At 40.3% G+C, this 15912-nt stretch overlaps 1 protein-coding gene across 1 annotated transcript in view; it reads left to right on the forward strand.

Moving 5' to 3' along the window:
- Positions 1-15912, forward strand: part of LOC140715509 (uncharacterized) — a 449684-nt gene that overhangs the window by 95140 nt on the left and 338632 nt on the right. The window contains exon 8 of the mRNA XM_073027850.1: positions 9481-9578. Coding sequence (XP_072883951.1) covers positions 9481-9578 — 98 coding nt within the window. The remainder of the gene's footprint in view (positions 1-9480; positions 9579-15912) is intronic.

The following is a 15912-nucleotide window of genomic DNA, read 5'->3' on the forward strand; positions in this document are numbered from 1 at the left end:
CAGGTACATGGAGCTTAGAAAAATAGAGGGCTATGGGTAACCCTAGGTAATTTCTAAAGGTAAGGACATATTCGGCACAGCTTTGTGGGCCGAAGGGCCTGTATTGTGCTGTAAGTTTTCTATATTTTTATTAGGTAGAGGTTTCTTTTCTACCTCACAATTTATTGTTTTTTTCTTCTTTACCGTTAGTGCTCACTTTGGAACAGTAGAGATGCCAGGCAGGATAGTGGAATTCTCCTCTTGTGGGACGTGGGAGAGCAAGGAGACATCCAGTGTCCCTGACAATTACAACTGTGAGAAGTGCATTGAGCTGCATCTTCTAACACTCCGTGTTAAGGTATTGGGACAGGAACTGGATGAACTGCAGATCATTCAGGAGGCTGAGAGGGTGATAGATAGGACATGTAGAGAGGCAGTTACACCCAAGGTGCAGTAAACAGGAAACTGGGTGACAGGAAGGGGAAAGAAGATAAGAAACCAGCGTAGAGTACCCCTGTGGCCATTCCCCTCAACAACAGTTATATTACTTTGGATACTATTGTGGTGGGGGGGGGGGGGGGTTACCTAGCAGAGAAAAGTCACAGTGGTTAGGTCTCTGGCACTGCGACTCAGAAGGGAAGGGGAGAGAAGAGTCAAGCTGTGATGATAGAGGATTCATTAGTTAGGGAAACAGAAAGAAAGTTCTGTGGATGAGAATAAGATCCCCAGATGGTATGTTGGTTCTGGGTGTTAGGGTCCAGGATATTATGGAGTACTTGTGCAGGTTTCCTTAAAGGTTAATTTGCAGGTTGAGTCTGTGATGAGGAAGGCAAAAGCGATGTTAGCATTCATATCAAGAGTACAAGAACATAAATGTAAGGATGTAATGTTGATCTCTGAGGAACCTAACCTGGTCCCAACATATTGATGCAGCTATAAAGAAGGCAAGCCAGCGACTATACTTCATTGAAAAGATTTGGTATGTCAACAAATACACTCAAAAACCTCTATAGATGTACTATGGAGAGCATTCTGACAGGCTGCATCACTGTCTGGTATGTGAGTGGGGGACTATTGCACAGGACTGAAAGAAGCTGCAGAGGGTCATAAATTTAGTTGGCTTCATCTTGGGTATTAACCTACAAAGTACCCAGGACATCTTCCAGGAGCTGTGTCTCAGAAAGGCAGTGTCCATTATTAAGGACCTCCAGCACCTAGGGCATGTCCTTTTCTCACTGTTACCATCAGGTAAGAATTACAGAAGCCTGAAGGCACACACTCAGTGATTCAGGAACAGCTTCTTCCCCTCTACCATCCAATTCTTAAATGGGCACTGAACCTGTGAACACTACCTCTCTTTATAAATATATATTATTTCTGTTTTTGCACGATTTCTAATCTATTCAATATACATATACAGTAATTAATTTACTCAATATTTTTCTTCTTTTATGTATTGTGTCGAACTGCTGCTGCTAAGTTAACAAATTTCATGACATATGCCGGTGACAATAAACCTGATTCTGATTCTGATACTGTTCTAATTTATAAAGCACTGGTGAGGCCTCACTTGGAGTATTGTGAGCAGTTTTGGGCCCCTTGAAGTTCCAATGAGAGAGTGTGCAATACTGAATTTGCTAATAAGGAATGAGGCAGGACAGGTGACAGAGGTTTATGTAGGAGAACACTTTGCATCTAGTGACCACAATGCCAAATAGGTCTGGTCCTCGGGTTGAGATTCTAAATTCAGGAAAAGATATTTTTGATGGTATCAGAAAGGATCTGGAGGTGTGGATTAGGACAGGTTGTTTTCTGGCGAGGGTGGACTTGGTAAGTGGAAGGCCTTCAATAGTGAAATTTTGTGAGTACAAACCTTGTTTGTGCCTATCAGAATAAAAGGCAAAGATAACAGGTGTAAGGAGATATTGAGGCCCTGTTTAAGAAAAAAATGGAAGTGCATTGCAGGTGTAGGTAGGTAGGAACAAATGAGGTGCTATAGAGTACAAGAAATGTAAGAGAACACTTAAGAAAACAATCAGGAGGGCTAAAAGAAGGCTTGAAGCTGCCTTAGCAGACAAGGTGAAGGAGAATCCTAAGGGATTCTACAGATACGTGAAGAGCAAAAGGATTGCAACGGACAAATTTGGTCCTCTGGAGCATCATAATGGTAATCCATGCCTGGCACCAAAATAGATGGGGGAGATCTTAAATGCATTTTTTTTTGAACCAGTATTTACTCAGAAGACAGACACAGAGTCTATAGAAGTAAAGCAAAATGGCACTAGCTTCACAGACTCTATACAGGTTACTGAGAAAGAGGTGCTTGCTGTCCTGAAGCAACTTAGGATGGATAAATCCCCAGGGACTGATAAGGTATTCCCTCAGACCATACAGGAGGCAAGTGCAGAAATTGCCATAGCCCTAGCAGAGATATTGAAAACATCCTTAGCGGCAGGTGAGGTACCAGAGGTTTGGAGGATAGTCAATGTTGTTCTGCTGCTTAAGAAAAACTCTAAATATAAATCAGGAAATTATAGGCCAGTAAGCCTAATATTAATCATGGGAAAGTTATTGGAAGGTATTCTGAGGGACCTGAGTATTTGGATTGACGTGCACTGATTAAGGATAGTCAGCATGTGTTCAGTAGGTCATGTCTAACCAATTTTATAGAGTTTTTCACAGAAATTACCAGGAAAGTTGATGAAAACAAGGCAGTGGATCTTGCCAACATGAACTTTAGCAAGGCATTTGACAAGGTTCCACAAAGAAGGTTTAGTTGCTTGGCATTCAAGATGAGTTAGTAAATTGGATTGGTCATTGGATTTGTGGGAGAAACCAAAGAGTGGTAGTAGCTGTTGCCTCTCTGACTAGAGGCCTGTGACTAGTGGAGTGCTGCAGGGATTGTTGCTGGAGGTCCATTGTTGTTTGTCATCTATATCAACGATCTGGATGATAATGTGGTTAACTAGATCAGTAAATTTACTGATGACACCAAGATTGAGGGTGTTGTGGACGCCGAGAAAGACCATCAAAGCTTGCAGTGCGATCTGGACCAGCTGGAAAAATGGGCTGACAAATGACAGCTGGAATTTAATGCAGAGAAGTGCAAGGTTTTGCATTTCAGTAGGACCAACGAGGGTAGGTCTTACACAGTGAACGGTAGGGCACTGAGGAGTATGGTGGAATGAAGGGATCTAGGAATACAGGTCCATAATTTCTTGATAGTGTCATCACAGGTAGATGGGTTGTAAAGAAAGTTTTCAGCACATTAGCCTTCATAAATCAAAGTATTGAGTACAGAAGATTGGATGCTAAATCTTAATTGGAGTATTGTGTGCAGTTTTGGTCACCTACTTACAGGAAAGATGTAAATAAGGTTGAAAGAGTACAGAGGAAATTTACAAGAATGTTGCCAGGTCTGAAGATTCTGAGATATAAGGAAAGAATGAAAAGGATAAGACTTTATTTCTTGGATTGTAGAAGACTGAGAAATTTGATAGAGGTATACAAAATTATGGGGGAACAGATAGCGTAAATGCAAGCAGGCTTTTTCCACTGAGGTTGGGTGGGATTACAACTAGAGGTTATGGGTTAAGGGTGAAAGTTGAAAAATGTAAGGGGAACATGAGGGGAAGCTTCTTCACTTAGAGGGTTGTGAGAATGCGGAATGAGCTGCTGGTGCAAGAGGTGCATGCAAAGTTAATTTCAACGTTTCGGAGAAGTTTGAATGTGTCCATGGATGTTATGGGTATGGAGGGCTATGGTCCTGGTGCAGGTTATTGGGAATAGGCAATTTAAATGGCTCAGCATGGACAAGTTGGGTCAAATGGCCTGTTTCTGTGCTGTACTTTTCTATGACTCTACGACTCTTACTCTGGCAGTGAGACTATTGGACTCTGTCATCATCCTGGTCTCATCACATATCAAGTGTCAGTCACATTATACTGTTTACTTTTTAGCTTGTATGTGCATCTTATTTTTTGTTATTTATGGTAATATTATTACCATATCAAATATATATATTTAACGTCAGTGGTGGATAAATTAATGGAAAGTATTCTTAGAGATGGTATATATAATTATCTGGATAGACAGGGTCCGATTAGGAACAGTCAACATGGATTTGTGAGTGGAAGGTCATGCTTGACAAATTTAACTAAATTTTTTAAGAGGTTACTGGGAAAGTTGACGAGAGTAAAGCAGTGAATGTTGTCTATATGGACTTCAGTAAGGCCTTTGACAAGGTTCCACACGGAAGGTTAGTTAGGAAGGTTCAATCGTTAGGTATTAATATTGAAGTAGTAAAATGGATTCAACAGTTGCTGGATGTGAGATGCCAGAGAGTAGTGGTGGATAACTGTTTGTCAGGTTGGAGGCCGGTGACTAGTGGTGTGCCTCAGGGATCTGTACTGGGTCCAATATTGTTTGTCATATACATTAATGATCTGGATGATGGGGTGGTAAATTGGATTAGTAAGTATGCAGATAATACTAAGATAGGTGGCATTGTGGATAATGAAGTAGGTTTTCAAAGCTTGCAAAGAGATTTAGGCCAGTTAGAAGAGTGGGCTGAAAGATGGCAGATGGAGTTTAATGCTGATAAGTGTGAGGTGCTACATTTTGGTAGGACTAATCAAAATAGGACATACATGGTAAATGGTAGGGCATTGAAGAATGCAGTAGAACAGAGTGATCTTGGAATAATGGTGCATAGTTCCTTGAAGGTGGAATCTCATGTGGATAGGGTGGTGAAGAAAGCTGTTGGCCTTTATAAATCAGAGCATTGAGTATAGGAGTTGGGATGTAATGTTAAAATTGTACAAGGCATTGGTAAGGCCGAATTTGGAGTATTGTGTACAGTTCTGGTCACCGAATTATAGGAAAGATGTCAACAAAATAGAGAGAGTACAGAGAAGATTTACTAGAATGTTACCTGGACTTCAGTACCTAAGTTACAGGGAAAGATTGAACAAGTTAGGTCTTTATTCTTTGGAGTGTAGAAGGTTGAGGGGGGACTTGATAGAGGTATTTAAAATTATGAGGGGGATAGATAGAGTTGACATGGATAAGCTTTTTCCATTGAGAGTTGGGGAGATTCAAACAAGAGGACATGAGTTGAGAGGGGGCAAAAGTTTAGGGGTAACACGAGGGGGAATTTCTTTACTCAGAGAGTGGTAGCTGTGTGGAACGAGCTTCCAGTAGAAGTGGTAGAGGCAGGTTCGATACTGTCATTTAGAGTAAAATTGGATAGGTATATGGACAGGAAAGGAATGGAGGGTTATGGGTTGAGTGCAGGTCAGTGGGACTAGGTGAGAGTAAGCTTTCGGCACAGACTAGAAGGGCCGAGATGGCCTGTTTCCGTGCTGTAATTGTTATATGGTTATATGATTAATATTACCTTTCTGTTGTATGTGAGTTATATGTACAGTGTTGTGCACCTTGGTCCAGAGCTACATTGTTTTTGGGGGTATAGTTTTTATTTGGTTGAATGGCAGTAAACTTGAACTTGACTTGATGTGACTTATTTAGGCTCAGCATAATCAAGCATTGTTAACCAATTGTTAATTTCCTCAAACTGTTTCACTTTTGTTTTTAAATGTGTTCCCTAAGAATGATCAGAATATGGTTTATTATCATTGACTTATGTCACAAAATTTGTTGTTTGCAGCATCACTACAGATCAATACATAAAATATTAGTTCAATTTACAGTAAGAAGTATATAAAACATTAGTTAATAATGTGAAAAGAGAGCAAAATAATGAGGTAATGTTCATGGGTTCATGGATTGTTCAGAAATCTGATTGTAGAGGGAAAGAAACTGTTCCTAAAACATTGAATGTGCTTCTTCAGGCTGCTGTGCCTCCTACCTGATGGTGGAAATGAGAAGAGTGCATGTCCCAAATACCTTTCGAAGATATCCTTGGTATATGATATATGGTAGGAAGGCTAGTGCCCATGATGGCTGAGTCTACAACCCTCTGCAGTGTTTTTTTGACGCTGTGCATTGGAGGTTCCATACCAGCCAGTGATGTGACCAGTCAGAATGTTCTCCACAGTACGTATGTAGAAATGACTGGTCCTTAAATCAATGGTTCAGAATCAAATGGCTATTCATTATAATTTAAATACTACCAGAAAATACAGAGATTTTGTTTTTTGAAAGATGTTATTGGAGCTGTAGCAATGTCAGACAAATCTATCTATTGCAAATCATTCTTACTTATTGCATAAATTTGTCATTTTTCCCTTGGTTTTTTAAATCAGTTACTCCATATCTCTGCCTTCGATTCAAGTTTCCCCATAGCACTCCATTGTCAATGGAGATAAAAGTTATTTTGGCTGTCAACAAGCGTCTCAGAAGCCTGTTTTTAATTTGCTTTTCAGGATCTTAAATGCCTCTTATTTTTAAAATATGTAGTTTTTCTATTTCTTCGATGTAGATGAATGGTGTCATATTTTTCTAAAGAATATTTCATCTGCGTGCCCTGGTCTATCTATTTAGTATTCATATGGGACATTGGAAAAAAGTTGTATTTCCCCATGGGGATGAATAAAGTATCTATCTATCTATCTATCTCCTCAAGGCCCTCATGAATTTCTTCAAACTTTAAATCTCCATTAAGTCAAATTGTATATCCAATATTTCACATGGCTCCCTCATTCAAATCATTGTTGTAAATTGTGAATAGCTTGGCCTCAGCAATAGAGGGTGGATACCCCTCGATATAGCCTCCCAAACCAGAAATTCCCCAGCAATTCCTACTGTTTACTTTCTGTTCGTTATCCAGTTCTCAATCCTAAATTAACTCTCAACATCATGTGCTCCAATTCTTTTTAATAATTTCTCTTGTTACACATTACCAGAAACATTCTGAGATTCTAAATTTATGAGATCCGCTGGTTCTTCCTTATATATTCTGCAAAGAACAACCTCAAAAGCGATCTTTCTTGCCATCAAGACATAGAGAGCCACATTTGAACACAAGGCTGTCTGTGGTACATTTTGCTTCTTAATGTCTTGCTCCAGCATTCTCAAACCTATGGAATAGTTTACATCATTAGTCCACCTTGATGCACTCAATGACATTGAGTGCACCTTGCATCCCTAGCATTGAGGAAATCTTCACAAGGATATGCCTCAGAAAGGCAGCATCCATCATTATGGACCCCCATCACCCAGAACATGCCCTTTCCTCATTGCTACCATCAAAGAGGAGGTACAGAAGCCTGAAGACACATTCTCAATATTTAGGAACAGCTTCTTCCCTACTGCTATCAGATTTCTGAATGGTCAATGAACCCATGAACACTTCCTTAGTATTTATTGGAAGAAGCACTATCGACGTTTTGGGCCGAGACCCTTCGTCAGGACTAACTGAAAGAAAAGATGGTAAGAGATTTGAAAGTAGGAGGGGGAGGGGTATCAATTAACTTCCGTTAATGCCCCTCCTCCCCTTCTTACTGCATCCCTGATCGACAGTGCTTCTTCCTATAGATGCTGCCTGGCCTACTGCGTTGCACCAGCATTTTGTGTGTGTTGCTTGAATTTCCAGCATCTGCAGATTTCCTCGTGTTTGCTCAGTATTTGTTCTTTTTTTTGCTTTCTTTTTGCCCTACTTATTTAATTTATTTCTATATTATGAACAAACTATTCTCAAGCTTCCAGCCAGGTAGAAGTATCGATTATACCGACATTTTGATGATGAACTCTGCCATTTTCATGAAGATGACGGAGTTTGTCATGGAAATGTCAGTTATAATCAATACCTGTACCTGGCTGGAAGCCCGAGAACAGTTTAGTCATCATGTATGCCAGGAAAGCACTAGATCCTTTTTTAATTTTTATAATTTTTTTTACTGTAATTTATACTTTTTAATTATGTATTGCAATGTACTGTTGCCGTAAAACATATTTCACAATATGTGTGAGTGATATTAAACCTGACTCTGATTCTGAGGTAATGAAAACTCCCAGGTATGGAATCAAGTAGCATCAAGTAGTGCTTGATAGATGATAGCCGTTCATTAAATTAGAGCTCCTAGATAGGCATATAAAGCAATTTTTAGCACTTACTTCTCCTTGGATGTTGAAATAATGAAATAAAAGCATGAATGATTTGTGCATTGGAAAATAATAGGCATGTAAAAAACGTGCATCATGATCACTGTATATTTTCTCATATTCTCACATCTGACTGTGTAATGATGTTAATATCACATTATTCATTATTGCATCCAATGGCTGCTGTTTTTCCCACATTAAACTACTGACTATGCTTCAAAATACTTTCTTAACTGGGAGGACATTCAAACAGAGCTTTAAAACTACTATTTTGTCCAGGTTCTTCCCCCTTTCTTCATAAATGAACAATGTACATCGGGAAACACAAAACATTGGAGGTAGGAATATGCAATGTCAGGGTAACAAAATCTGTGATATGAAGAAACTCTAAGTATAGATGTAATAGTTTAAGCATTTTTGAACAGAATCAGATTTACAAATTATTTTAGATGATAATCTTGTTTTGGTGTAGTGCCCTCTCTGTAAAGCTGTAGAAATCCTTTATCTTGCCTTCAGTGTTGGCTTCTGGTATGCAGGGCTGTTTTTCATTGCTGAAGCTTATAAAGTTGCATTTTTCTTGATTTTTTTGTTTGCTTCTGTTGGCTCCAAACAGGTGATCTACAGTTACCTGCAAACAGCTACTGCAATGCACATTTTCAGTCAGCTGTAGGCTCATAAAGGAAAATGATATTTTGTTTCACTTGTACATTTTTATCAAAATGAAGAAAGTCAAATGACATCTTACATAGATTTCACTCTAGTATTACAACATTTATTTGTTCCTTAATCAGTGGCTGGCAGCAATTTTGATATGTTCAATGTCTGCATCCAGTATATGGAAGTATTCAACATATTCTATTTAAGTTGTTCCATTTGATGCGTCTTTGGCCATTTTGTGGTGCATTAGTGATTTGCAAACTTTCACTGAGATTGGTCCTGCCTTCTTGCACCTGCCTGATAATCTGCTTGCTAAGTGGTATGTGTCATTAACTGCTCCAGAGGACTGCAGAGCTCAACATGTTGCTTTTACTGATGATCTCATGGCACACTCTGTCACAGCAGTAAACACTCCATAAGAACGGAGTGAGTTAGTTTGAGTTGTTCGAGTGAGCACATGGTATGGTGTAGAGGAATGATTGGAACTGGACAAGGTGCAGGCTACTGGATGGGATGAGATGTCTCTGTAGCTGTTGAGTATTAAAGCACATGAGTTAGCATTGGTTCACTGGTACACATCTCTTCTCTGCTGAATACCAGTTATAAAGTTCTTATGATTTTCTTTTCTTTTACCTAAACAACATAGTAAATCTTGACATTACAATTGACTAGAATCTATAAATGTAGGAATGTTGGGAATGTCACAGTACATTGAACACAATCTGAAAATAGGTTAATATTTCAGGTTTGACTATTCATAAGCTTATTTGTTTTATAAAGGTTTCCAATACCCCATGGAAATGCAGAGAAAGAGCTCATTGTCAACCATTTTAACAAAAGCTCCTGGGAACAAAAAGATGGTTAAAACAGCAAACAAGGTGAGTATTACGCATGTAACTTAAAACTCTAAGTTTTAAAAGTAATCTTTTATCTTCCTCTTATAGCTTACTATCTTTAGATACAATTGAACTATTGCAGAGTAATAAAAGTGAACATCAAAAAGTTTTTAACTAAATGAATAATTAATTTTGAAGAATGTCATGATTGATACTGTATGTTGCAAGAGTAGAGTAATAAGACACAAGCTGTAATACAACTTTGTATCTCATTAGTATGAAAGTATTTCTGCATTGCACCTTACATTTATCAATAAGATTTATAAAGATGTCTGATAGCATTTTGTTGAATGTGCAATCTATCCCATATATTGGAAAACAAAATAACTGTGGTGATGATCTTTAGAGCATTTTGTAAGTAATATATATTCTAAATGCATCAGAATAAAGAACAATATCATAAGTCATTAACATGAAGTAAGTAATGTATTTATGTGAGCTCATTGTAATTTGTCTTCAAAATTTATTGCATTGACTTAAATGTCCTGAATTTCAGAAGTAGACTGCAGCTCTTCGACGTGACTTCATAACATGTTTAACACTGCCAACTGGAGATCAGCAATGCAATTGTTCACGCTATAGGACTCAGTGAACCCACTTTGTTTTTCTTTAGGACATGTTTTTGATGTGGTAGGTTAGCATACTATCTCTTTCTATCTCAGATTGAGATAGACTAATACGATAAGCATCTCCATTCTACCATTTGTATGGATTCTGTTATGTTTGTGGTACTGGGAAGCTGGGTGGCTGTGAATAATATACACAAGAGACAGAAAGGCGAGGAACAAATGTGCAGCTGTTTATTTTTCTTGTAAGTCATCGATCCAAAATACCCTCTCACATTATGTTCTGTATGTAACATGCAGGGAAGCTTGAAATCAAGCTGTAAGAGTCAAATTATACATGAATACATGACAAATCACTCCCCCCTTATCTTAAAGGTTTCTTCCCCTTCCCGTATGCAGACCAGCTGCTGAACTATTAATATTTAATAGAGTAATTATCATATTCAACCAACAACAAAAAAAACACTTTGTTTTCTAAACTAGGGGAAGAGGGTAGACTGCCTCTATCCCCAGGCATAGCCCTGGGGATTATTCTGCCCCATGTGCTGAGGGTTAGTCACTAAACTAGAGATTCAATTTGTCTGGACACACCTGTTCCTGTGAGGGTACCGATGACCCAGGGATGATGCCCATGTAATTTAATCTTTTGGTGTACGTAGAGATCTTGGCTTAGGTACTGCTGCATTGTCAGTATGGGGCACCTCAGAGAGCACAAATGATAGGGGTGCACTGACTTTGGCATTTGATCTTAGTGGAGGTTCTGCAGTCATCGCAGAATCTTGTCCCATTTCTACAACTAGACCCGGATTGGTCAGTTTGTGTTGGTTTTCAGTAGCCTCAAAAGTGGACAACAGCTGATCAACATGCCTCCTCCAGATGTTGTGTTGTGTTTCCACTGTATAACTCAGGACCAGTTTGTGCCACTGATATTGCAGGTACCCACTTTGTTCCAGAGATAAAGTTCTGGGAAAGTACTCTCTCTCCTGCTGTGAAACTTCTGTACTTTGCTTTGGTGTATCTCTCTGCTTGGGGGTTCTGTTCACTTAGCACAATTTGTTTTGTGTTTGGGGGTCTAAGCAGGTCAATCTGGGTGTGAAACTGTCTTTTCATCAATGAAGTGGCTAGAGTCATTTTGGTGGTGGCGTGTGATGTGTTGCAGTATGTTAGCGAGAAGGTGCTAAGACGCTGGTTGAGGGATCCATTTCCCAGTGGGATTGTTTCATTGTTTGTATGAATCATTCAGCAAGGCCATTAGCGGTTGGATGATATGGTGCTGACTTGATGTGCTGAATACCATTTGCTTCCATAAATGCTTTGAACTCTTCAGACAGAAATTGTGGGCCATTGTCACTTACAATTTGTTGAGGCAATCCAAAATGGCTAAAGATGGAATGTAGCTCCTCAAAGCATTATTCAGATGTAATATTCTTCAGGATGGCAACCATGGGCCATTTGATGTGTGCATCCACTACGACTAAGACCATGTGGCCTTCTACATGTCATGCATAATCAATGTGAATCCTCTGCCATGGCTCTTCAGGCCATCCCCATAGATGCAAAGGAGCACACTGAGGAACATTTTTCACTTGCTGACAATATGGGCATGCACTGGCCTTCTCTTCGATGGTTACATCCTGTCCTGGCCACCAGAAGTAATTACATGCAATTTCTTTCATGGGCACTACAGCACAATGTCCTGCATGTAGCACATCAAGCATTAGCTTTCTTAATGCTGGAGGAATGACAACACAGTAGCCCCAAAGTAAACGTCCTGCTTGGACTAAGGGCTCCTTTCATCGAGCATGGTAAGGCTTCATTTCTATGACTGGCTGTCCTTTCTATTCATGAGTTACCGTGTCTACCACTTTAAACTGAATAAGGTCAGTACCTGTGTGCTTCTGGACTTGCATTCCAGTTATTGGAACTGTAGGTACCTCCTTGAAGTAAAAGATCTCTTTTGGGTATGGCTCTGGAGCTGTAACAGCTAAGGAAAGTCTCGATAGTCCATCATCATTCCAATGGTGCACAGACCTCCTATGCTTTATATTGTACTGATGTGCAGATAGCAAGAAAGCCCAAAATTGCATTTGAATTGGATTGAATTGAATTGACTTTATTACCAGACAATATTCCTGGTAGAGTGCTCAGAGGATGTGCAGACTAGCTAGCAGATGTTCTCACAGACATGTTCAACATCTCCCTGAGCAGCGCCATCGTTCCAACGTGCTTAAAGGCCGCCAACATCGTCCCCGTGCCGAAGAAGTCTTCAGTGTCCTGCCTAAATGACTACCGTCCCGTTGCATTCATATCCATCATCATGAAGTGTTTCGAGAGGCTCGTCATGAGGCATATCAAGACCCTGCTGCCCCCTTACTGGAACCCCTGCAGTTTGCGTACCGTCCCAACCACTCAACAGACGACGCCAGTGCCATCACCCTCCACCTGGCCCTAACCCACTGGACAAAAAAGACACATACATTCGGATGCTGTTCATAGACTTCAGTTCAGCATTCAACACAATCATCCCTCAGAAACTGTTTGGAAAGCTGAGCCTACTGGGCCTGAACGCCTCCCTCTACAACTGGATCCTAGATTTCCTGACTGGGAGACCTCAGTCAGTCCGGATCGGGAGCAGCATCTCCAACATCATCACACCGAGCGGGGGGCCCCCCAGGGTTGCATGCTCAGTCCACTGCTGTTTACTCTGCTGACCCACGACTGTGCTGCAACACACAGCTCGAACCACATCATAAGTTTGCCGATAACACGACTGTGGTGGGTTTCATCAGCAAGAACGACGAGTCAGCTTACAGAGAGGAGGTGCAGTGGCTAATGGACTGGTGTAGAGCCAACAACCTGTCTCTGAATGTGAACAAAGCAAAAGAGATGGTTGTTGACTTCAGGAGGGCACGGAGTGACCACTCCCCGCTGAACATCGACGGCTCCTCGGTAGAGATTGTTAAGAGCACCAAATTTCTTGGTGTTTACCTGGCAGAGAATCTCACCTGGTCCTTCCACACCAGCTCCATAGCAAAGAAAGCCCAGTAGCGTCTCTACTTTCTGCGAAGGCTGACAAAGTCCATCTCCCACCCCCCCATCCTCATCACATTCTGCAGGGGTTGTATTGAGAGCATCCTGAGCAGCTACATCACTGCCTGGTTCAGAAATTGCACCATCTCGGATCGCAAAACCCTGCAGCGGATAGTGAGGTCAGCTGAGAAGATCACCAGGGTCTCTGTTCCCTCCATCACGGACGTTTACACTACACGCTGCATCTGCAAAGCAAACAGCATTATGAAGGACCCAACGCACCCCTCATACAAACTCTTCTCCTTCCTGCCGTCTGGGAAAAGGCACCGAAGCATTCGGGCTCTCACGACCAGACTATGTAACAGTTTCTTACCCCAAGCTATCAGACTCCTCAATACCCAGAGCCTGGACTGACACCTTGCCCTATTGTCCTGTTTATTATTTATTGTAATGCCTGCACTGTTTTGTACACTTTATGCAGTCCTGGGTGGGTCTGTAGTCTAGTGTAGTTTTTTTTCTCTTTGTGTTTTTTTTTACGTAGTTCAGTCTAGTTTTTGTACTGTGTCATGTAACACCATGATCCTGAAAAACGTTGTCTCATTTTTACTATGTACTGTGCCAGCAGTTATGGTCGAAATGACAATAAAAGTGACTTGACTTGATTACCTTCATCCTTCACTTACATGAGGAGTAAATATCTTTATGTTACGTCTCCATCTAAATGTGCAATGTGCAATTTATAGTAATTAATAATAAATATTATGTGCAACAGGATAGTCAATATAACATAGAAATACAGTTGATCAGCATGAATTAAGCAGTCTGATGGCCTGGTGGAGGAAGCTGTCCCGGAGCCTGTTGGTCCTGGCTTTTATGCTGTGGTACCATTTCCCAGATGGTAGCAGGTGGAACAGTTTGTGGTTGGGGTGACTTGGGTCCTCAATGATCCTTCGGGCCCTTTTTACACACCTGTCTTTGTAAATGTCCTGAATAGTGGGAAGTTCACATCTACAGCTGCGCTGGGCTGTCCGCACCACTCTCTGCAGAGTCCTGTGATTAAAGGAAGTATAGTTCCCATACCAGGCAGTAATGCAGCCATTCAGGATGCTCTCAATTGTGTTCCTATAGAAAGTTCTTAGAATTTGGGTGCCATTACCAAACTTCTTCAACCGTCTGAGGTGAAAGAGGCACTGTTGTGTCTTTTTCACCATACAGGCGGTATGTACAGACCACGTGAGATCCTCGGTGATGTTTATGCCTAGGAACTTAAAGCTTTCACCCCCAGATCCATTGATGTCAATAGGGGTGAGCCTGTCTCCATTGCTCCTCAAGTTCACAGCCAGTTCTTTTGTTTTTGCGACATTGGGCGAGAGGTTGGTTTCTTGACACCACTGTGTCAGGGTGATGACTTCTTCACTGTAGGCTGCCTCATTATTATTTGAGATCAGGCCAGTCAGAGTAGTGTCATCAGCAAATTTAATTAGCAGATTGGAGCTTTGGGTGGCAACTCTGTCACTGGTATACAGAGAGTAAAGGACTAGTCGTAGTTGGAAGGAATGCCTGCATGTGGACCAAAAATTTAAGTCAAGGGGTAAGTCGTCGACCAAATAGGAATTAATGGAATTTCTTAACTTCAATGACAATTGCGAGTGCTTACCACTCAATCTGGACATAGTGACTTTCTGCCTTACTTAATGCCATTGATACGAAAGTGACTGGATGTTCTTCAGTGGCCGCGATTGGAACAAATGGGTGTTATACTTGTAAGTCATTTATCCAGAGTGCCCTCTCACATTATGTTCAGTACATAACACATAAGGAAGCATGACAGCAACAAGTAAGGATCAAATATACATGAATATATAGATAGATAGATAGATAGATAGATAGATACTTTATTCATCCCCATGGGGAAATTCAACTTTTTTCCAATGTCCCATACACTTGTTGTAGCAAAACTAATTACATACAATACTTAACTCAGTAAAAAATATGATATGCATCTAAATCACTATCTCAAAAAGCATTAATAATAGCTTTTAAAAAGTTCTTAAGTCCTGGCGGTAGAATTGTAAAGCCTAATGGCATTGGGGAGTATTGACCTCTTCATCCTGTCTGAGGAGCATATATATATAGCAGATTCCACATGAAAAATTTAGTCATTTGCTGTTCACTTCCTTGTAAATAAAATTTACCAAATGTTGGTAAATCAAGAAAAACATTGCAGCGATGGCAAATCAGAAATCAAAATCAGCAGAGCTCGGAAAGTGAGAAAACTAACTTTCAGTTGCAGAGGTATTGGTCGATTTAGATAGAATCTAGCTGTTGGTAATTATGATAAATAGGAACTAAATTAGCAAACTCGCTGAGGGGCTTCTGTTTGCAAGTTAAAAAGTTTACATCCATCATTAAGCAGAACTTTTGAGGAGTTGGAAGATAAAGTATTAATCATTCTTTTTCTATCTGATCTGATATTATGATACTAACTCTGAAGGAATAAATTTCACTTCATCCTACATGCTGCTCATATGCTGTACTAGAAAATGTGTAAAATGATTTTCTTTTCATTATAGTTGGAAATTCTGTAATTCTGAATGAGAAGACAATGTACCAACAGCACAATAGAATCATAGAATCATAAATGGCCCTTAGGCACATGTAGTCTGTGTCTAGTCTGTCCATTTAAACTGTCTGGTCCGATTGACCTGCACCGGGACCAC

Source organism: Hemitrygon akajei, chromosome 23, assembly GCF_048418815.1.
Source record: "Hemitrygon akajei chromosome 23, sHemAka1.3, whole genome shotgun sequence".
Taxonomy (NCBI): Eukaryota; Metazoa; Chordata; class Chondrichthyes; order Myliobatiformes; family Dasyatidae; genus Hemitrygon; species Hemitrygon akajei.